Below are 20,734 nucleotides of genomic sequence, written 5' to 3'. Positions count from 1 at the left end.
GGATGGGAAGAGCCCTGGCTGGGGGGACAAGCAGCCCCCACGTGTGCAGTGGCACTAGGGCTGGGGGGGTGCTGGGGGGCAGGCTGGGTTCCCCTCTCCCTGGGGGGTTTCATGAGACAGGGGCTCAGGACCAGGCCAGGGAGAGAACCCAGGAGTCCTGCCCCCCGCTCTAACTGCTAGGCCCCACCACCACAGGCCTGGGGCCCCAGGAACCGGCCAAGAATTTCCCAGCATTGAAAATTAGAATCTTTATTCCTCAGAGAAAATACAAAAATTACAGACCCCCCCCTCCCCCCCAGCACCTCCCTTGGCAAGGGAGGGGCCCAGCCCCCGGTCCTGCCCCCCTGCCAGCGGGGGGGCCCTGGTCACCAGGTGGGGGGCCCAAACCGCGCCACCAGCCGCTCCTGGTCGTCCAGGTCCTTCTGCACCTTTTTGCGCATGTAGAAGATGGGGCAGTCTCGGCTGTGGGGCGAGAGGAGCGGGGTCAGTGGGGAGGGAGGTCCCAGCTGGTGGGGAGGGCGCAGGGAGGGAGCCCGAAGATTTTGGGGGCCCCGGAGCAGAGCTGAGCCCCGCCCTGGCAGCCGCAGTGGCAGGTGCTGGATTTATGGGGCTGTAAAGGCGCCAGCCTGGGCACTGAGTGGCCCCGGGGCCCAGCCCCCCCCGTGGGAGCCAGCTGTTTGCGCAGCCCGATAAGGGGCTGTAAACGCCCGGGGGGGGGGGGGGGGCCGGGGCATAAAACCATATTTCAGCCCCCGGCTCCCGTGGGAACCGGCTCTGAGGGCGTGGCTGCCTGCCCCCTCCCCGGCCCGTCCAGCCCCCCACCTGGTGCACAGCACGTCCTCGTGCAAGCTGCCCTGACAGCGCTGACACTGGGTCCAGAGACGGGAGAACTTCTCCTCCAGCGCCGAGAGATGGGAGATCTGGGGGAGGAGGGGGGTTAGGACACGTCTCCCCCCACGCAGCCCCCCCCCCCCGCCGCCTTCACCCCACGCCCACCAGGGGACCCAGCCCCCCTGCTCTAACCACTAGTCCCCCCCCGGCCGTTTACCCTCGCTCTGGTGAGACCCCCGCACCCCCACAACTCACCTCCTTCTGGTACAGCTCCGACTGGTGCGCCACACAGAACTGACACACTGCGCCTGCGGGGGGAGACATCAGCAGGGCCCCGGGGCAGGGGCAGGATTCCCCAGGGGCCGGGGGCTCGAGGCCGGACCCCCAGGGGCGCCCGGGACAGGGGGCTGGGGGCCAGACCACCAGGGGCGCCCGGGACAGGGGGCTGGGGGCCGGACCCCCAGGGGCGCCCGGGACAGGGGGCTGGGGGCCGGACCCCCAGGGGCGCCCGGGACAGGGGGCTCGGGGCCGGACCCCCAGGGGCGCCCGGGACAGGGGGCTGGGGGCCAGACCCCCAGGGGCGCCCGGGACAGGGGGCTCGGGGCCAGAGGCCAGATCCCTGCAGCGGGACCCGGGGGCAGCCGAATTTGCAGAACCTGCATGGGGCTTTTCTCGGGTTACAACACCCTGGAGACACCCCCCCCCCCCCCGCGGACTCTTGCGCCACCCATTGGCCCGGAACCCAGCACTACCAGCTCCCCCCCCCCGCCCCCGCACAGGCCTGTGGGGGAGGAGTGTCCCGTGCTCTCCTGGAGGGAGACAGCAGGGGCTCAGCGGGGGGGGGAGGGGGGGGGGTTTGAGTTTGACATGGGAGGCAGGGGGGTCATTGTGGGGGGGCCAGGAGGATGGAGGGTCAACTCCCTGTGGCAGGGCAGTGGGGGTCTGGTTGGCAAGATCGCAGGAGTGGGGGGCAGGCTGGGGTGGGCACTCAGCGTGGTGGGGCAGTGGGGGGAGCACTCAGCATGGTGGGGCAGCGGGGGGGGCACTCACCGTGGTGGGGCAGCGGGGGGCGGGGGGGCACTCACCGTGGTGGGGCAGGCTGGCGCGGCAGCCAAGGCAGGTGCTGCGCTTGGTGGCAAAGGCCATGAGCCCCCCGACGCGGGAGGTCAGGACGGTTTTGCAGCGCGTGTGCTCCCCTCCTGCAGGAGAGACGGGTCAGCGTCGCCCCCCTCAGGGCATCACCCAGACGCTCTCGGCCCGGCCCTCGCCCAGGGGGGCTGGGGGCTCAGGGGGACCGGGGGGGGACTCACGCAGCAGGACGCTCTCGGCCCGGCCCTCGCCCAGGGGGGCTGGGGGCTCGGGGGGACCGGGGGGGACTCACGCAGCAGGACGCTCTCGGCCCGGCCCTCGCCCGGGGGGGGGCTGGGGGCTCAGGGGGACCGGGGGGGGACTCACGCAGCAGGACGCTCTCGGCCCGGCCCTCGCCTGGGGGGGCTGGGGGCTCAGGGGGACCAGGGGGGACTCACGCAGCAGGACGCTCTCGGCCCGGCCCTCACCCGGGGGGGCTGGGGGCTCAGGGGGACCAGGGGGGACTCACGCAGCAGGACGCTCTCGGCCCGGCCCTCGCCCGGGGGGGGCTGGGGGGGGACTCACGCAGCAGGACGCTCTCGGCCCGGCCCTCGCCCGGGGGGGGGGGCTGGGGGGGGGGACTCACGCAGCAGGACGCTCTCGGCCCGGCCCTCGCCCGGGGGGGGCTGGGGGCTCGGGGGGACCGGGGGGGGGGGACTCACGCAGCAGGACGCTCTCGGCCCGGCCCTCGCCCGGGGGGGGCTGGGGGGGGACTCACGCAGCAGGACGCTCTCGGCCCGGCCCTCACCCGGGGGGGGCTGGGGGGGGACTCACGCAGCAGGACGCTCTCGGCCCGGCCCTCGCCCGGGGGGGCTGGGGGCTCGGGGGGGGGGGGGGACTCACGCAGCAGGACGCTCTCGGCCCGGCCCTCGCCCGGGGGGGGCTGGGGGCTCGGGGGGGGGGGGGGGGGGGACTCACGCAGCAGGACGCTCTCGGCCCGGCCCTCGCCCGGGGGGGGATGGGGGCTCGGGGGGGGACTCACGCAGCAGGACGCTCTCGGCCCGGCCCTCGCCCGGGGGGGGCTGGGGGCTCAGGGAGACCGGGGGGGGGGACTCACGCAGCAGGACGCTCTCGGCCCGGCCCTCGCCCAGGATGGGTTCGAAGACGCGCAGCAGGGGCTTGGCCAGCTGCTGCTCCAGGTAGTACTGCGTGTCGATGGGGATGTTGTTCTCCAGCACGTAGATGGGGTCCTGCGGGCAGGCGGAGTCAGAGGGGGGGGGGGCAGAGGCCCGGGACCCCCCACCTCCGCCCTCCCCCCACACTCACCTCCGATTTCATGTAGGCCGCCACCCCTTTGGCCGCACTCACGATGACGTAGGGGACGCGGTCGCCCAGGCTGGGGGCGCTGCCCGGATCCCGCCGCCGCATCCTGCGCAGATTGGGGTGAGAGCAGGGGCTGTGGGGTGGGAATGAGGAGCACCGGCGGGGAGGGGCTGTGGGTTGGGTGGGGGGGCACCGGCAGGGCCAGGGGAGCGGGGGCTGTGGGTCGGCCGGGGAGGGGCACCGGCAGGGCCAGGGGAGCGGGGGCTGTGGGTCGGCCGGGGAGGGGCACCGGCAGGGCCAGGGGGGCGGGGGCTGCGGGTCGGCCGGGGGGCGGCACCGGCAGGGCCAGGGGGGAGGGGCTGTGGGTCGGCCGGGGGGCGGCACCGGCAGGGCCAGGGGGGCGGGGGCTGTGGGTCGGCCGGGGGGCGGCACCGGCAGGGCACGCTTGGTCGCCCCGCCCCGGGGAGGTCGGGAGGCCACAGGAAGTGCCAGGCGGGGGGGGCTGTTTCCCGGGGGTGGGGCCGGCGCAGGTGGGCCGGGGCAGCTATTTCTGCCTTTCCTCGGGTCACGCCTCGCTGCCCCCCAGGCAGTGGGGGTGGGGGGGCGGCTCGGCTGCAGGGGCGGGGCGGGGCGGGGCCCAGCAGCGGCGGCCCAGCGGGGGCCCAGAACTGGAGCAGCTGCCTCCAGCTGGGCCCCCCCCGGGCCCCCCTCACCTCTCGGCCAGCTCCACGTGGGCCTGGTGGGCGGCGTACTCGCCGGCCGCGCGCGTCAGCTCCTTGGTGATGACCAGCTGCGAGATGTCCACGCGGTTGCACAGCAGGTCCGAGATCACCTCCTTGGCGTGGGCCACCGCGCCCGCCGGGTCCCTGCGCGACACGCACCGGGCTGGGTGCCGCCGGCTGGGCCCCCCTGTGCCGGCAGGGGGCACCCAGCACCCGGCCACCAGCAGCTTCTGCAGGCCGACGAGGCTGGCCACGAGGGCTAGTGGTTAGAGCCGGGGGGGGGGGGGGGGGGGGGCGCACCTGTCGACCAGCAGTGTCTGCAGGCAGGTGCTGATGAGGCTGGCCACGGGGGCTAGTGGTTAGAGCCGGGGGGGGGGGGGGGGCGCACCTGTCCACCAGCAGTCTCTGCAGGCAGGTGCTGATGAGGCTGGCCACGGGGGCTAGTGGTTAGAGCCGGGGGGGGGGGGGGGCACCTGTCCACCAGCAGTCTCTGCAGGCAGGTGCTGATGAGGCTGGCCACGGGGGCTAGTGGTTAGAGCCGGGGGGGGGGGGGGGGGGGGCGCACCTGTCCACCAGCAGTCTCTGCAGGCAGGTGCTGATGAGGCTGGCCACGGGGCCTAGTGGTTAGAGCCGGGGGGGGGGGGCGCACCTGTCCACCAGCAGTCTCTGCAGGCAGGTGCTGATGAGGCTGGCCACGGGGGCTAGTGGTTAGAGCCGGGGGGGGGGGGCGCACCTGTCCACCAGCAGTCTCTGCAGGCAGGTGCTGATGAGGCTGGCCACGGGGCCTAGTGGTTAGAGCCGGGGGGGGGGGGCGCACCTGTCCACCAGCAGTCTCTGCAGGCAGGTGCTGATGAGGCTGGCCACGGGGCCTAGTGGTTAGAGCCGGGGGGGGGGGGGGGGGGGGGCGCACCTGTCCACCAGCAGTCTCTGCAGGCAGGTGCTGATGAGGCTGGCCACGGGGCCTAGTGGTTAGAGCCGGGGGGGGGGGGGGGCGCACCTGTCCACCAGCAGTCTCTGCAGGCAGGTGCTGATGAGGCTGGCCACGGGGGCTAGTGGTTAGAGCCGGGGGGGGGGGGGGGGGGGCGCGCACCTGTCGACCAGCAGTGTCTGCAGGCAGGTGCTGATGAGGCTGGCCACGGGGCCTAGTGGTTAGAGCCGGGGGGGGGGGGGCGCACCTGTCCACCAGCAGTCTCTGCAGGCAGGTGCTGATGAGGCTGGCCACGGGGGCTAGTGGTTAGAGCCGGGGGGGGGGGGGGCGCACCTGTCCACCAGCAGTCTCTGCAGGCAGGTGCTGATGAGGCTGGCCACGGGGCCTAGTGGTTAGAGCCGGGGGGGGGGGGGGGCGCACCTGTCCACCAGCAGTCTCTGCAGGCAGGTGCTGATGAGGCTGGCCACGGGGCCTAGTGGTTAGAGCCGGGGGGGGGGGGGGGGGGGCGCACCTGTCCACCAGCAGTCTCTGCAGGCAGGTGCTGATGAGGCTGGCCACGGGGCCTAGTGGTTAGAGCCGGGGGGGGGGGGGGGGGCGCACCTGTCCACCAGCAGTCTCTGCAGGCAGGTGCTGATGAGGCTGGCCACGGGGCCTAGTGGTTAGAGCCGGGGGGGGGGGGGGGGGGCGCACCTGTCCACCAGCAGTCTCTGCAGGCAGGTGCTGATGAGGCTGGCCATGGGGCCTAGTGGTTAGAGCCGGGGGGGGGGGGGGGCGCACCTGTCCACCAGCAGTCTCTGCAGGCAGGTGCTGATGAGGCTGGCCACCAGGGGGCAGTTGTCCCGGCGCACGGTCTCGATGCCCTTGCAGTCCATCTTGTCGTGGGCGTGGGCGCTGGAGGAGAAGTAGAGCCCGGCGTAGCGCTTCTTGCTGATCAGCAGGTAGGGGAAGTAGACCTGGGGGGAGGGGCAGGCGCTAGACCCCGGGGACGCACGGCGGGCGGGGGGCTCAGACAAGCCCCGCCCCCAGGTCCCACCCCCCACTCACCTTCTCGAACTCCAGCTTGATTGGCGGGGGGAAGTGGCTGGAGACCCAGGCCGCAGCCTCCCGCCCGATGCGCATGGCCTCCGCCACCGAGGAGACCCCCAGGCGGCACATCACCGAGTCCGTGTCCCCGTACACCACCTGGGGGGAGGGGTTAGAGAGACACGGTTCCCCCCCGGCCCGGACCAGCCCCCCCGACCCCGACACCACCTGGGGGGAGGGGTTAGAGAGAGACGGTTCCCCCCCGGCCCGGCCCAGCCCCCCCGGTCCCGACACCACCTGGGGGGAGGGGTCAGAGAGACACGGTTCCCCCCCGGCCCGGACCAGCCCCCCGACCCCGACACCACCTGGGGGGAGGGGTTAGAGAGACACGGTTCCCCCCCGGCCCGGACCAGCCCCCCCGACCCCGACACCACCTGGGGGGAGGGGTTAGAGAGAGACGGTTCCCCCCCGGCCCGGCCCAGCCCCCCCGGTCCCGACACCACCTGGGGGGAGGGGTTAGAGACACGGCTCCCCCCGGCCCAGCCCCCCGGCCCCAACACCACCTGGGGGGAGGGGTTAGAGACACGGTTCCCCCCCGGCCCAGTCCCCCCGGCCCCGACACCACCTGGGGGGAGGGGTCAGAGAGACACGGTTCCCCCCTGGCCCAGTCCCCCCGGCCCCGACACCACCTGGGGGGAGGGGTCAGAGAGACACGGTTCCCCCCCGGCCCAGTCCCCCCGGCCCCGACACCACCTGGGGGGAGGGGTCAGAGAGACACGGTTCCCCCCTGGCCCAGTCCCCCCGGCCCCGACACCACCTGGGGGGAGGGGTTAGAGAGACACGGTTCCCCCCTGGCCCAGTCCCCCCGGCCCCGACACCACCTGGGGGGAGGGGTCAGAGAGACACGGTTCCCCCCTGGCCCAGTCCCCCCCGGCCCCGACACCACCTGGGGGGAGGGGTTAGAGAGACACGGCTCCCCCCGGCCCGGCCCAGGCCCCCCGGCCCCGACACCACCTGGGGGGAGGGGTCAGAGAGACACGGCTCCCCCCGGCCCGGCCCAGCCCCCCCGGCCCCGACACCACCTGGGGGGAGGGGTCAGAGAGACACGGCTCCCCCCGGCCCAGCCCCCCGGCCCCGACACCACCTGGGGGGAGGGGTCAGAGAGACACGGCTCCCCCCCGGCCCAGCCCCCTGGCCCCGACACCACCTGGGGGGAGGGGTCAGAGAGACACGGCTCCCCCCGGCCCGGCCCAGCCCCCCCGGCCCCGACACCACCTGGGGGGAGGGGTCAGAGAGACACGGTTCCCCCCCGGCCCGGACCAGCCCCCCCGGCCCTGACACCACCTGGGGGGAGGGGTCAGAGAGACACGGCTCCCCCCCGGCCCAGCCCCCCGGCCCCGACACCACCTGGGGGGAGGGGTCAGAGAGACACGGCTCCCCCCCGGCCCAGCCCCCCCGGTCCCGACACCACCTGGGGGGAGGGGTTAGAGAGACACGGTTCCCCCCCGGCCCAGCCCTGACACCACCTGGGGAGAGGGGTTAGAGAGACAGTTCCCCCCCCCAGCCCAGCCCCCTGGTCCCGACACCACCTGGGGAGAGGGGTTAGAGAGACAGTTCCCCCCCCCAGCCCAGCCCCCTGGTCCCGACACTACCTGGGGGGAGGGGTTAGAGAGACCTGCCCCCCCAGTTAAGGGAAGAATCTGGGGGTGTTCGAAGGGGTTGCACGTGGGGGCACTCAGGGTCCCCAGGTGTCACTGGTATAACAAGGGGAGGGGAGGGGGGCTGCAGGACAGAGGGGCCCACGCTGGGCCGAGGGGGCCGGGGCCGGGGGAGGTCCCTGAGCTGGGGCCTGACGCTCACTGACCCCCCAGCCCAACCCGCCTGAGTCACTCGGGCTGGAGCCCGGGGCCTGGTCCCGCCGGGACCCCCCGAGTCTGCGACACCCCCCAAGCCAGCCCGGCCCCCGGCCCAGCCGCACCTTGGCGTCGGCGCTGTACCCGTTGGCCATGGTGTATTTCGACTCCACCAGCTGCTTCGTCTGCTCGATCATCTGGCGCCCGAAACCCGTCACGCTCTGCGCAGGACGAGGGACACGGGCAGCAGGGTTGGCAGGGAGAGAGCCCCCCCCCCGCCGGTCCCCCCGGCACCCCTCCCTCCTGACCCGCAGCCCCCCCGACCCACAGCCCCCCCGGCACCCCTCCCTCCTGACCCGCAGCCCCCCTGGCCCTCAGCCCCCCGGCACCCCTCCCTCCCGACACGCAGCCCCCCCGGCCCTCGGCACCCCTCCCTCCCGACCCGCAGCCCCCCCGACACCCCTCCCTCCCTCCCGACACGCAGCCCCCCCGGCCCACAGCCCCCCCGGCCCTCGGCACCCCTCCCTCCTGACCCGCAGCCCCCCTGGCCCTCAGCCCCCCGGCACCCCTCCCTCCCGACACGCAGCCCCCCCGGCCCTCAGCCCCCCCGGCCCTCGGCACCCCTCCCTCCTGACCCGCAGCCCCCCTGGCCCTCAGCCCCCCCGGCACCCCTCCCTCCTGACCCGCAGCCCCCCTGGCCCTCAGCCCCCCGGCACCCCTCCCTCCTGACCCGCAGCCCCCCTGGCCCTCAGCCCCCCGGCACCCCTCCCTCCCTCCCGACACGCAGCCCCCCCGACCCACAGCCCCCCCGGCCCTCGGCACCCCTCCATCCTGACCCGCAGCCCCCCTGGCCCTCAGCCCCCCCGGCACCCCTCCCTCCCTCCCGACACACAGCCCCCCCAACCCACAGCCCCCCCGGCCCTCGGCACCCCTCCCTCCTGACCCGCAGCCCCCCTGGCCCTCAGCCCCCCCGGCACCCCTCCCTCCTGACCCGCAGCCCCCCTGGCCCTCAGCCCCCCGGCACCCCTCCCTCCCGACACGCAGCCCCCCCGACCCACAGCCCCCCCGGCCCTCGGCACCCCTCCCTCCTGACCCGCAGCCCCCCTGGCCCTCAGCCCCCCCGGCACCCCTCCCTCCCTCCCGACACGCAGCCCCCCCGACCCACAGCCCCCCCGGCCCTCGGCACCCCTCCCTCCTGACCCGCAGCCCCCCCCCTCCCTCCCTGAGCCCCCCCGCAGCCCCCCCCCCTGGCCCTCAGCCCCCCGGCACCCCTCCCTCCCTCCCGACACGCAGCCCCCCCGACCCACAGCCCCCCCGGCCCTCGGCACCCCTCCCTCCTGACCCGCAGCCCCCCTGGCCCTCAGCCCCCCCGGCACCCCTCCCTCCTGACCCGCAGCCCCCCTGGCCCTCAGCCCCCCGGCACCCCTCCCTCCCGACACGCAGCCCCCCCGACCCACAGCCCCCCCGGCCCTCGGCACCCCTCCCTCCCGACCCGCAGCCCCCCCGACACCCCAGCCCTGCCAGCCCCCTCCCTCCAGAACCACAGCCCTGCCCCATCCTGGGTGCCCCACAGAGGCGGCTGTGAGGGGCAGAGCTGACCCTGGAAAGCCCGGGGCAGCCGGGGGGGGGGGGGGGGCGGCTGTGACCCTGCCGGGCTGGGGGCGGATTGAGGAAGTGCCAGGGAAGCCCCAGCGCGGGGCTGGGCGCAGAAAGTCCCGGAGTCCCCCCGCCGGACACACAATGGGGCAGGAGCGGCGCCCGGGAAACCCCCCTCCCCCGCTCACCTGGGAGATCTCCAGGCAGGGCAGCTTGCCCACCTGGGCGCCGGTGAAGCCGTACACCGAGTTGGCGCTGACCTTGAGTGCCAGCTGCCGCCCGTCCAGCACCTGCCGCTTGAAGGCGTCCGTCTCCCGCTGCAGCTCCGCCTTGGCCCTGCGCCCGGGGAGGGGTCAGCGCCCCCCGCTCCGCCCTGCCCCCCCTCCGCCTGCCCCCGCCCCCCTGCCCCGCGGCCCCCCCTCCGCTCAGCCCTGCCCCCCCGCTCCGCCCTGCCCCGCGGCCCCCCCTCCGCTCCGCCCCCTGCCCCCCCGCTCCGCCCTGCCCCCCCCCCCCCTCCGCTCGGCCCCCCCCCCCCGCTCCGCCCTGCCCCGCGGCCCCCCCCTCCGCCCTCCCCCCTGCCCCCCCGCGCCCCCCCCTGCCCCGCGGCCCCCCCTCCGCTCAGCCCTGCCCCCCCGCTCCGCCCTGCCCCGCGGCCCCCCCTCCGCTCCGCCCTGCGGACCCCCTCCGCTCCGCCCTGCCCCCCCGCTCCGCCCTGCCCCGCGGCCCCCCCTCCGCTCAGCCCTGCCCCCCCGCTCCGCCCTGCCCCGCCCCCCCCGCCCTGCGCCCGCGGCCCCCTCCGCTCCGCCCTGCCCCCCTGCCCCCCCCTGCCCCGCCGCCCCCCTGCTCCCCCTGCCCCCCTGTGCTCCACAGCCCCCCCGCCCGCCCCCCCCCACCACCCCCCCTCCGCTCCGCCCCCCCCCCTGCGCCCCGCCTGCCCCCCCCCCCCCTTCCACTCCGCCCCTGCCTGGCACCCCTGCCCTGCACTCCACGGCCCCCCATCCCTCCTACACCACCCACCCTTCCGCTCCTCCCCCCCGGCCCTGCGCCCCGCGCCCCCCCCCACCCTTCCACTCCGCCCCTCCCAGCACCCCCTGCCCTGCACTCCACAGCCCCCCATCCCTCCTACACCACCCACCCTTCTGCTTTGCCCTACCCGGCACCCCCAGCCCTGCACCCCCAAGGGCCTGGGGCCCCCGTGACGCTGAACCCCCACAGCTCCGCTTTGGCCCTGTGCCCAGGGAGAGGTCAGCGCCGCCCGCAGCCGCACAGCCCCAGGCCCCCCCACTCCTCCTACGCCACCCACCCTTCGGATCCGCCCTACCCCGGCCCCGCCTCTCACCTCTTGCGAGCTGTCAGCAGGTTCTCCAGGATCTCGGGGAGCAGGCCTTTGCGCACGGAGGCCTTGACGAAGAGGTCACCCGTGGGGGTGCGGATGAATTCCTCGGGGGACAGCCTGGGGGCAGGGAGGGGCTCAGGGACACCCCAGATCTGGTGTGGGGCATCTGTCCTCCCCACGTGCAACACAGGGACCCCCTTCCCCTGCACCTCCCCACGTGCAACATGGGGACCCCCTTCCCCTGCCCCTCCCCACGTGCAACACGGGGACCCTCTGCCCCTCCCCACGTGCAACACAGGGACCCCCTTCCCCTGCACCTCCCCACGTGCAACACAGGACCCCCTTTCCCTGCCCCTCCCCATGTGCAACACGGGGACCCCCTGCCCTTCCCCACATGCAACACGGGGACCCCCTGCCCCTCCCCACGTGCAACACAGGGACCCCCTTCCCCTGCCCTTCCCCACATGCAACACGGGGACCCCCTGCCCCTCCCCACATGCAACACGGGGACCCTCCCTTCCCCTGCCCTTACCCGTAGCGCTCCGGCGCCCCCTGCTGCAGCAGCGTGGTGTAGCACAGGTTGTGGGCCATCATGATGGAGGGGTACAGGGAGGAGAAGTCCAGGGTGGCGATGGGCACGTCGTAGTACCTGGGGCGAGGGGGGCCTGTCTGAGCACCCCAACCCATTGATGCCCCCAGCCCCGCCCCCCACATCACAATCCCCCCCAGCCCCGCCTCCTCCCACAACACCATCCCCCCCAGCCCTGCTGGCCCGCCCCCCCCCCCCACGTCAGTCCCCCCAGCCCCACTGGTCCTGGCCCCACCTCCCTCCCACATCACGATTTCCCCCAGCTCTGCAGGCTCTGCCCCCTTCCTGCCTCACAGCCTCCCCCAGCCCCACCGGGCTGCCCTCTTCCCAGCTTGGCCCCCGCTCACCCCTTCAGAGGCTCGATGACGGTGGCGCCGGTGTAATCCTCACCCCCTTCCGACTTCACCACGGGCATCACCAGGTCCTGCTTCATGGCCTGGGAGAAGCAGGGGGTCAGGGCTCCAGCGGGCTGGGGGGGTGCGAGGCCAGAGGATCCCCAAGCCCCGGGGCCCCCAGCCTGCGACAGGGTTCCAATTCCCCTCCCCAGCCGGGGCAGGAGCCGCCGGGGGACAAAGCAGTGCCTCGGTTTCCCCACGCACTGCATAACGGGGCGGGGGGGTGGTTGCTGCAGGGGGCCAGGGGTGACCCCACCGAGCAGCCAGGACTCCGGTAACAACCAGGGGTGACTGGTACCCGGGGCCGGGCTGAGCAGGGTCCCCTGGGACTTGTGAGCAGATCAAGGACAAAGTGGGGGGGGAGTTGTGGGGGCCAGACCCCCAGAGCGGAGCCAGCGCGGGGGCCGGGCCCTCACCTGGCGCAGCAGCTGCGACAGCACCTTGACCTGCTGGCCGCGGGAGAGCAGGTAGCCCAGCGGCACCCCGGTGACCCGGGCCATCTCCATGTAGTTCACCACGCACATCAGCTTCTCCAGCAGGCGCAGGGGCAGGTAGGCGTCCTTCAGGCAGTACACGGCCAGGCGCCGGCGCGTCTGCTCCGACCCGTTCTGCGGGGCAGGGAGGGACCAGGGCGGGCGCTTAGCCCAGAAGCAAAGCGTCTAGGGAAACGCTATAGACCAACCCCCCCCACGCGGCTCGGCTCCGTCCTGGCTCCCGCCGGCTCCGGGACCTGCCTCCGCACTGGAAGCGTATTAGGAGTCAGGCCCGGCTCGGTTCTGCCCCCCGCTGGGTCCGGGATCATAGAACCCCCCGGAGAGGGGCTACACTGCAGCGAGAGGCAGCAGCGCGGGGGGAGGGGGGGGGCAGAGCACAGCGGCCACCCCCCCCAGGACCACAGACCAGGGACATAACCAGTGAGAATTCACGAGGTCAATCGACAATTCGGTTACAGCCCGGAGGGGGCACCCGGGGGGAAGATGCTGCAGCGGGGGGCCGGGCCCGTCTGACATGCTGGGCGGGGGGGAGGCAGGACGCAGCCACCCCGCGGTTCGGGGCCGGGCCAGTGGCGCGGCAGGCCGGGGGGGAGAGCGGGGGCGTGGCCTCTCCCAAGCCCCGCCCACACCTGCAGGTCGGTGATGATGGAGTGCTGCACGTCCTCTTTCTGCTCCTGCAGGAAATGGAAGCTGACGGCGTTCAGGGTGTAGGAGCGCAGCTTGTATTCCCGGAGCAGCACCTGGGCGGGTGGGGGGGGGGGGGGGGGGCGGGATGGTCAGACCTGTCCTCCCTCTGCTTAGCCTGCAGCCCCCCCCCCCACTGCCACCCTCCAGCCCCACCCCCTCTCTGAACAGCCCGTGCCTCAGTTTCCCCGCATGTTGCGGAAGTGCCTCCGTGTTGCACAAGGGGGTGAGCACTGCAGCGACCCCTAGAGGGCAGGTGCAATTCTGCAGCCGGCCCCCCCTCCCAGCCGGGAGCCAGCCGGAGGTGCTGGGCCGGGCGTGGGCCAAGCCAGGCCTGGGCAAAGGACGGAGGAGGGGCACTGGGCGGGGCTGCAGGAAGGGCCGGTCACCTGCTTTGGGATGGAGGGAGCCCAGTCTCTAGCCCCCCCAGGGCCCTTGGGGGCGCGGGTGGCTCCCGGGGGCCCGAACGCGCAGAGCTGGGCCCAGCCCCCCGTGGCCCCACCTGCAGCAGGTCGAACTGGACGCGGCCCTCGGTGTTGACGACCTTGTTCTCCCGCCGCCCCATCTGCTTGGACTGGAAGGACGAGTCCCGGACGCCGGACTTGAGCCTCGCGATGCGCCCCAGGAAGGGGAAGGTGGAGACCTGCCGGGGGAGGGGCGGTGTCAGGCCCGGGGGAGGGGCCCCCTGCTCTCCGTGGGGAGCAGCAGGGGGGCCAGGAACCAGCCCACACAGGCCCCCGCGTTGGCTGGCTGCTGGGGGGAGAAGGCCCCGGGGGGGGGGCCCTACCTTGAGGGCCTGAGCCCGCTGCAGCAGGTAGGGCAGGTCGAAGTTCTGGATGTTGTAGCCGGTGACGATGTCGGGGTCCACGACGCGCACAAACTCTGCCCAGGCCTGCCACGGGGCGGGGGGTGTCAGGGGGCGCTCGGACCCCACCTCCCAGGCCTTCCCAATGCTCCCCACTAGGCCCTGGGACGCCCCCCCGTTGCCCTCTGGGGCCCCGCCCTCCGGCCCAGGCCCCTCCCTGCCCCCCCTTCCTAGGGCCCTACCCTCCAGCCCAGAGCCCCGTCCCCCCATAGGAACCTGCTCTTCCTCCCAGAGACCCCCTCCACTATTCCCCTTGGGCCCCCCAGCCCAGAGCTGGCCCCCCCCCGGGGCCCCGTCCTCTGGCCCAGAGGCGCGCGCCCCCCCGACTACTCCCAGGAACCTACCCTCGCTCCCAGAGGTTCCCCCCCCCCCACTATTCCCCTTGGGTGCTACCCTCCGGCCCAGAGCCCCCCCGGCTATTCCTCTGGGGCCCTGCCCCTGGCCCCGCCCCGCTCCCCAGGCCCCGCCCCGAGACCCCACCCCCTTACCTTGAGCAGGTCGGCCTCGCTGGAGTAGCACAACACCTGGGAGCCCACGATGGGGGCGCAGTTCTGCAGGGTGAAGACGTTGCGGATGAAGGGGTCGCGCTCGCCCTGGCGCAGCACCATGTTGGCCACCTGGATTACCGGGTCCTTGTCTGGCTCTGGGAAGATCCCTGGGGGCAGAGAGAGCGGCAGGTCGAAGGGCCGGACGGCAGCGCGCCCGGGGCTTGGCGCTCACTTTGGCTGGACTCTGCACATCCTGCACCCGCCCGTCCCCCTGCTCCCTGGCTCCCCCAGCCCCCAAGCTGCCCCAGCCCCTACAACCAAGTGGAAATTTCTAACATTTTGACACGGTCTGCGGTGCCTCAGTTTCCCCACCTTGGTTCTCAGTGGCTGGCAGAGGCCTGGGCCTCAGGGCCCGTACGTGCGCCGCCAGTCCGGGGCCAGCCATGGGGCAAGGGAGGCACCCCCAGGGCCTGGCTCAGGAGGCAGGGCCCGCCGGAGCCCAACAGGGCAGCAGGCCCGGGGCTGAGAGGCAGGGGGCGCTCAGGGCCCGGGTGTTACTGGTTAATGCCACAAGGGGGAGGGAGTTTGTGGCTGCGGAGACCAGCCCAGAACCGGAGCCTGGCGCCCGGGGCCCTGGTGACCCGGCAGACCCTGCTCAGAGGACACGGCCGGGTCCGGCCAGACAGACAAGGGGCGGCAGAGGGGACCCCGGTGAGGGGAGAACATCGGACGGGGGCGGAGGAGAGGAGAAGGGGGGCCCAGGCGACCCCATTACCGGGGCAGAGACACTGGCCGGGGGGGCTGTTGGGGGGTTTGGGGGCTCGGCGGGGAGACGGGGGCGGAGCAGGCAGGGCCCGCCCGGCGGCAGGGCAGACTCAGGCGTGGGTGGTCAGAGGGGCCAGGCCGACAGGCCTGAGGGATCCCTGGCTGGGTTCGAAGTTCCATAAACCTCCCGTTCGGTGCTGGGCTGGAGACCAGGGCTGCCCTAGTCCCTCTGGGAGTGGGCCCCAGGGCCCCAGGGGCCCCCGGAGGGGCACACGGTGAAGGCCCTGAGAGGCGCCAACCAGAGGGGCGGGGTCCCCCAGAAGGGGTCGCCGCACTGGAGCAGACCCCCAAGAAGGGGCCACCGCCCTGAAGAGGGGGCCGCATGTGGGCGTGGCCTGTGAGCCATGGGGCCGAGACCACGGGGCAGGGGTCTGGCCCACTTGCTGGGAGCTCCCAGAGCCTGTTCCATCCCCGGGCGTAGCCTCCACCCCGGGGGCTGCTCCGAGACGCGACCTTCCGGCCCCCGGTGCCCAGGCTGCACCTAGGACTCTGCCTTCGGCCCGGCGGGTCCCTCCCTCTGCCTGGAGCTTCGCGCGGGTGCCCAGTGGGCCGGGCTCGGGGGCAGACGTGGAGCCGGGGCCGCGGCTGGGCCCGGGAGAGGCTGTTGGCGTTTGGGGAGACTGGCAGGCGCGGGGGCGGCCCAGGAGCACCGTGGGGAGCAGGGGGGCAATACCCGCCCCCCCATCTTGGGCTGCCAGGACCCGTGTCGGAGAACAGATTCGCTCCGCAGCGCCGCTCAAAACCCCCGTCGTCCCCTCCCCCGCCTGCCCCCCACCTTTGCGGCCGGCGCACTCGATGTCGAAGCTCAGCACCCGCAGGGGGGCGATGTGCTGCCAGTCCCCCTCGGGCGGGTGGCTGATGAAATCCGTCCAGCCCACGTCCACCTCCAGCTGGCACAGCGATGCCTGGGGGGGGGGGGGGGGGCATGAGCCACTACTCCAGCCCCCCACAATCCCCCAGATGACACACACCCCACAGGGACTCACCCCAGCGGCAGCCCCCCACAGCCCCAAAATGAGCCCCCTGTGCCCCACACCGCCCACCTCCTTCCGGGAGACCCCCTCCATCCCGGTGGGAGCACGCCCTGCCTACAGACCGCCCCCACCCCGCTGAGACACCCCCCACCCTCCGGGGTACCTTGGCCAGGCCCTCCTTGGGGGGCTCCCCCGTGGGCTGCTCAGGGCGGAGCTGGTATTTCCCAGGGGGCAGCTCGATCCAGTTACAGCCCACGACATCCCGGTCCACCATGAACCTGAGTGGGAAAAGCGTGAGAGCCAGGAGGGCCGGGAGAGGGGGCAGAGGGGACCAGGGTTCCCTGTAGCTGGGGCGCTGGGGCTGTTTCTATGGGTGGGGCGCGCCCCCACGCGGCTCGGTGCAAGTAACAAAACCGATCCCGTACGTGGCTGGAAACGCTTCGAGGGAGAGTTGGTCCTGACCCCAGCAGGACTCAGCGTGGCTGCGGGAGACCCCGGAGGCCTGGGGGGGCGGGGAGAGCAGGTGGGGTCAGGGGGAACTGGGATGGGGACCAGCCCCAGCGCAGAGGGAGCTGGCCAAGGCAGGAAGCCGATGAGGGGAGCTGGGTGCTGGGGAACCCCGTCCCGCCGCAGGGGCCCTACCGGATCTCAAAGTCGATGTTGGCCTCGTAGGCCTGGTAGCCCAGCAGGCCCAGTCCCTCACAGCGCAGTCCTTGCTCCAGCAGCCGCTTGGCGGGCGCCACCAGCCGCGGCAGGGCCACGGTCACCTTCAGGAAGGGCAGGCGGCGCTGGCCGTGGTACCCGTACATGCCTGGGGGGCGGGGGAGAGAGATCGCATGGGCCCCAGCCTGCCCACACCCTGGGCTCAGGCCAGCTGGCCCCCCCCCCATCCCCATGAAAGGGGGGAGCTGCCCCCCGAGACAGGAGAGCTCCTCCCAGACACCGTGACCAGGAGAGGGGGCACCCCGCAGCCAGCCCAGACTCACTCTCCTTGCTGCACAGCTCCACGGCCAGCACGGCCCGGCTCAGCCCCTCCCGGTTGGAGCGCAAGTCCCGCAGCACGGCCCCGTTCAGCTCCCTCTGGAAGTCGCTCAGGTGATGGGTCTGGAAGCCTGGGGGTAGGGATGGGTGGGGGGGAGGTCAGAGGGGCTCCACAGCTGCCTCTCCCCCCCGCACTTCCCTCCCCAGGTAGGGGGCACTCACCGGCCGGGGCGGGCACGTAGAAGTAGGGGGCGAAGCCATGGATGTGGCAGCAGACACTGTTGCCAGCCGGGGTGACGCCGAACATCCGGAGAACGGGCACGGGGCCCTGAGTGGCACCGGGCATGCCCGGCACAGGGACGCCTGGGGAAGGGACAGGGTCAGAAATGCAGCCCCCCCCCCCCAGCATGAGCACCTGGGCAGCGCCAGGCCCCCTGGGGACAGGGCACAGTCAGGGCACACCCAGGGCAAGGGGACTGCCAGGCCCCAGGGGAATTCCAGCCCATTTCAGGACAGACAGGCCCATTGTGCCTCGGGAAAGCAGCCTCGGCCCAGAATCCCCGGGGTTCCCGGCCAGGCCAGACCCACGGCACTAATTAACCAGCCAGGGCTGAGCCCGCAGAGGGACCAGGAGTCCTGGCTGCCTCCCCTGCCCCACCAGCTCACCCACGTAGTGGTCCAGCTCCACCTGCTGGAAGCAGAGCGCGTCCTGGGCGGGGTCTGTCCTGGGGGGCGCCGGCCGCTGCCACTTGGGATTCTTCACAGAGGAGAACAGACTCCCTGAGCGTGGGACGAAGCAGGGATCAGAGATGGGACCGAGCTTCCCCCCCCTGCGCCCAGCGCCCCATGGCTGGCCCCGAGCCAAAGCGCGCTTGCTCCCTCCACCCTCTTGCACCCCCCCATCCTATTGCTGCCGGCACCAGCTGTCGAGCCCCCGTCCCCATTCCTGGCAGCACAGGCCAGCCCGCGAACCATCCTGCCGGCTGCTCTCTGCACCCAGCGCCTGCCCCCCTCCACGGATCGCCCTGCTCTGCTCCCCGAAGCATGGCGCCCCCCTACCGAGCCTCCTCAGCACTGCACCGGGACATTGGGGTCAGCCCCCCCCACCAGGGCAAGGACCGAGCCTCACCCAGGGGCACCGCATCAGACGCCGGCTGCAAATCCTTCAACTCCAGCGCCACCTCGGCCTCCACCTCGTCCAGCAGGGCCAGCTCCTCCTCGAAGTGCGAGGGGCCCTCGTCCTCCCAGTCGCCCCCCCGGGGCCGCTTGCGCAGCGCCAGGGCGGGGTCCCCCCCCGCGGGCACCTTCCGCTTGAACTCCATCCCGGCCCTGGGGGGCAGGGCGAGGGGGTGAGCGCCCCACAGCTCCACCTGGGCCCCCCCAACCCAGGCCCCGTCCCGTATCTGGGGCCCCCTGGTCACCCCTCCATTGCCCCCCCCGCCACGACCCCCCTGGGCTACAGCCCCCCATGACCCCCAGCCAGTGACCCCTCCTGCCCCCTGCCCCGCCCCTCAGCTCCCCAAAAGCAACCCCCCCGCCCCCAGCGCCCCCCAGGCCACTCCCTGCCCCCCCGCGCCCCGCCCCCAGCGCCCCCCCCCCCCTACCCCCACGCCCCTCCCCCAGCGCCCCCCTACCCCCACGCCCCGCCCCCAGCGCCCCACACCCCCCCGTACCCCCCGAGCCCCCCCCCCCCAGCGCCCCCCAGGCCACTCCCTGCCCCCCCGCGCCCCGCCCCCCAACGCCCCGCCCCCAGCCCCGCCCCAGCGCCCCACCCCCCCGTACCCCCCAGGCCTCTCCCCCCCCCCCAGCGCCCCCACCTCAGGTCCCCGCTCAAGCTCTGACTCTCCCGCCAAGACGAGCCGGGGGGCGGTCGCAGATGAGCCCCGCCCCGTTCCCATGCCAACCCTCCTCCCATTGGCCGCCGCCCCCCACGTGCCGACCCCGAGCGGCGCACTTCCTGTCGCCACCTTGAGCGTGGCACGCCGGGGCCGGGAAGGCGAGGAGCGCGCACGCGCGGCCGGGCGCCGCCGCCATAGCGAGCGTGGCGCGATGCAGGGAGACAGCAAGGCGCATGTGCGGAGCTTCGGCCTTTCCCCCACCGCCGCCTGTGCGCTTTCTACGCATGCGCAATGAGCGGGCAAGGGGTAGCGCATGCGCCCGACGTCAACCACCTTCCGTGTGGCCACCACGGAGCCGCTGAGTGAGGCGCCCGAAGCAGCACATGCGCATTTGGGACACCCCGTCTGGCCGCCACGTTGAATGTGGCAGCAGGGGGCGTTCCCGCGTCTCCCTCGGCGGCTGGCGCGCGCTGGGCGCCATATTGAGCGTGGCAAGAAATGGCGAGCGGCAGACAGCACACCTCCCATAATGCACCTCACCCGCCCCTCGCATGGGAATCTCCGGCCTAGCCCCGCCCCCTGGCCTAGCCCCGCCCCCACTCAGCTAAGCCCCGCCTCTAGGGGGCCCACAGCCTAGTCCTACCTTCTTCTGGAGTCCAGGGACCCACCCAGCGTAACCCCGCCCCCATCGAGAGTCACCGCCCCGCCCAGCCTAGCCCCGCCCCCATGGGGAGTCACCCCAGCCTAGCTCCGCCCCCATCCGCCTAGCCCCGCCCCCATGGGGAGTCACCGCCCCGCCCAGCCCATAGCCCCGCCCCCATGGGGAGTCACCGCCCAGCCCTGCTCTGGGCTGGCAGCCCCACAAGGAACTTCTCCCCCTTATGCCCACACCCTGCTCCCCACCATTGCTGATCCCTGCCTGGAGGGGCCAGGCTACCCCTATGGGGAGAGAGGGGTCAGCCACTCTGAGCCCCCCCCCCAGCTGCCTCTCTTAGTGAGCAACTGCCCCCCCCCCGCCTTGGATCTCACCTGAACCCGGCTGCCAGCCAGGAGGCTCCCGGCCCATTTTGACCCCTGCCGCCCTGAGCCAGGGATCCTGCCCCTCCAACCACCAGGCCGCACCCCCAAGCCAGAGCAGGGAGAGAACCCACGAGTCTTGGCGCCCAGCAGCTCCTGCTCTAACCACTAGCGTCTGCTCCCCTGCCCGCGCCTGGAAAGCCACCCTGGCCGGGCTGCCCATGCCGAACTGGCAGATGGCACCAATTCCCAGACACCCCACCCTCCTGGAGTTTCCAGGTCCCAGCTCCACACCCGGGGATTCCCCTCTGTTGGATGCAAGCAGAGGGCAGATCCCTGGGTACTCCATGGAATGAGGGGAACAAGGATGCCAGCTGCCAACCCCCAATTCCAGCTGGGGTCTAGAGTAGCTAGCCAGCTCCCCCACCCCTCTGTGACCCCTGCACCCCCACAGCCAGCACCCCCACCCCGTGACCCCTGCAACCCCCAGCCAGCACCCCACCCCAATGTGACTCATGCACCCCAACTACCCCACCCGTGACCCCTGCACCCCCACCGCATAACCCCTGCACTCCACAGCCAGTGCCCCCACTCCACTGTGAGCCCTGAATCCCCAGCTCCCCCATAGCCAGCACCCCACCCCACTGTGACCCCTGCAACCCCAGCTCCCCCACCCCACTATCAGCCCTGAACCCCCCAGTCAGCACCCCCACTCAGTGCCTGGATGTTACTGGTTTAATGTGACAAAGGTGGGGAGTTTGTCGTTGCAGAGAACAGCCCAGAACCGGAGCCTGGCACCTGGTGCCACCGGCCCTGCTGAGGACATGGCCAGGTCCGGCCGGACAAGGGGCTGCAGAGGGGGACCCCGGCAACAGGCCCAGCTGGTCCCAGCGAGGGGAGAACA

General features: G+C 73.4%; 1 protein-coding gene across 2 annotated transcripts; it reads right to left on the bottom strand.

Annotated features, from left to right (window-relative positions):
* Positions 1-233: 233 nt before the first annotated feature.
* Positions 234-18,941, bottom strand: POLD1 (DNA polymerase delta 1, catalytic subunit). Of its 2 annotated transcripts, XM_089770158.1 has the most exons (27): positions 18,793-18,941; positions 18,105-18,304; positions 17,642-17,755; positions 17,198-17,338; positions 16,981-17,106; positions 16,637-16,805; positions 16,158-16,272; positions 15,796-15,925; positions 14,196-14,362; positions 13,630-13,734; positions 13,345-13,485; positions 12,788-12,898; positions 12,081-12,272; positions 11,617-11,705; positions 11,213-11,329; positions 10,684-10,797; positions 9,533-9,680; positions 7,874-7,969; positions 5,917-6,054; positions 5,650-5,825; positions 3,936-4,088; positions 3,226-3,328; positions 3,017-3,149; positions 1,917-2,030; positions 1,087-1,139; positions 823-920; positions 234-462 (listed from the first exon to the last, which is right to left on the bottom strand). In XM_089770158.1, exons 1-27 carry the CDS (start codon positions 18,888-18,890, stop codon positions 366-368), a joined length of 3,438 nt encoding a protein of 1,145 aa, XP_089626284.1. In that variant the 5' UTR covers positions 18,891-18,941; the 3' UTR covers positions 234-365. The 2 variants fall into 2 exon arrangements, with proteins under 2 accessions (XP_089626284.1, XP_089626283.1); XM_089770157.1 differs by lacking the exon at positions 823-920.
* Positions 18,942-20,734: the final 1,793 nt, after the last annotated feature.

Source organism: Pelodiscus sinensis, chromosome 18 (assembly GCF_052426305.1).
Source record: "Pelodiscus sinensis isolate ZL-2025 chromosome 18, ASM5242630v1, whole genome shotgun sequence".
Lineage (NCBI taxonomy): Eukaryota > Metazoa > Chordata > Testudines > Trionychidae > Pelodiscus > Pelodiscus sinensis.
This window is presented reverse-complemented; position numbering and strand designations above follow the sequence as displayed.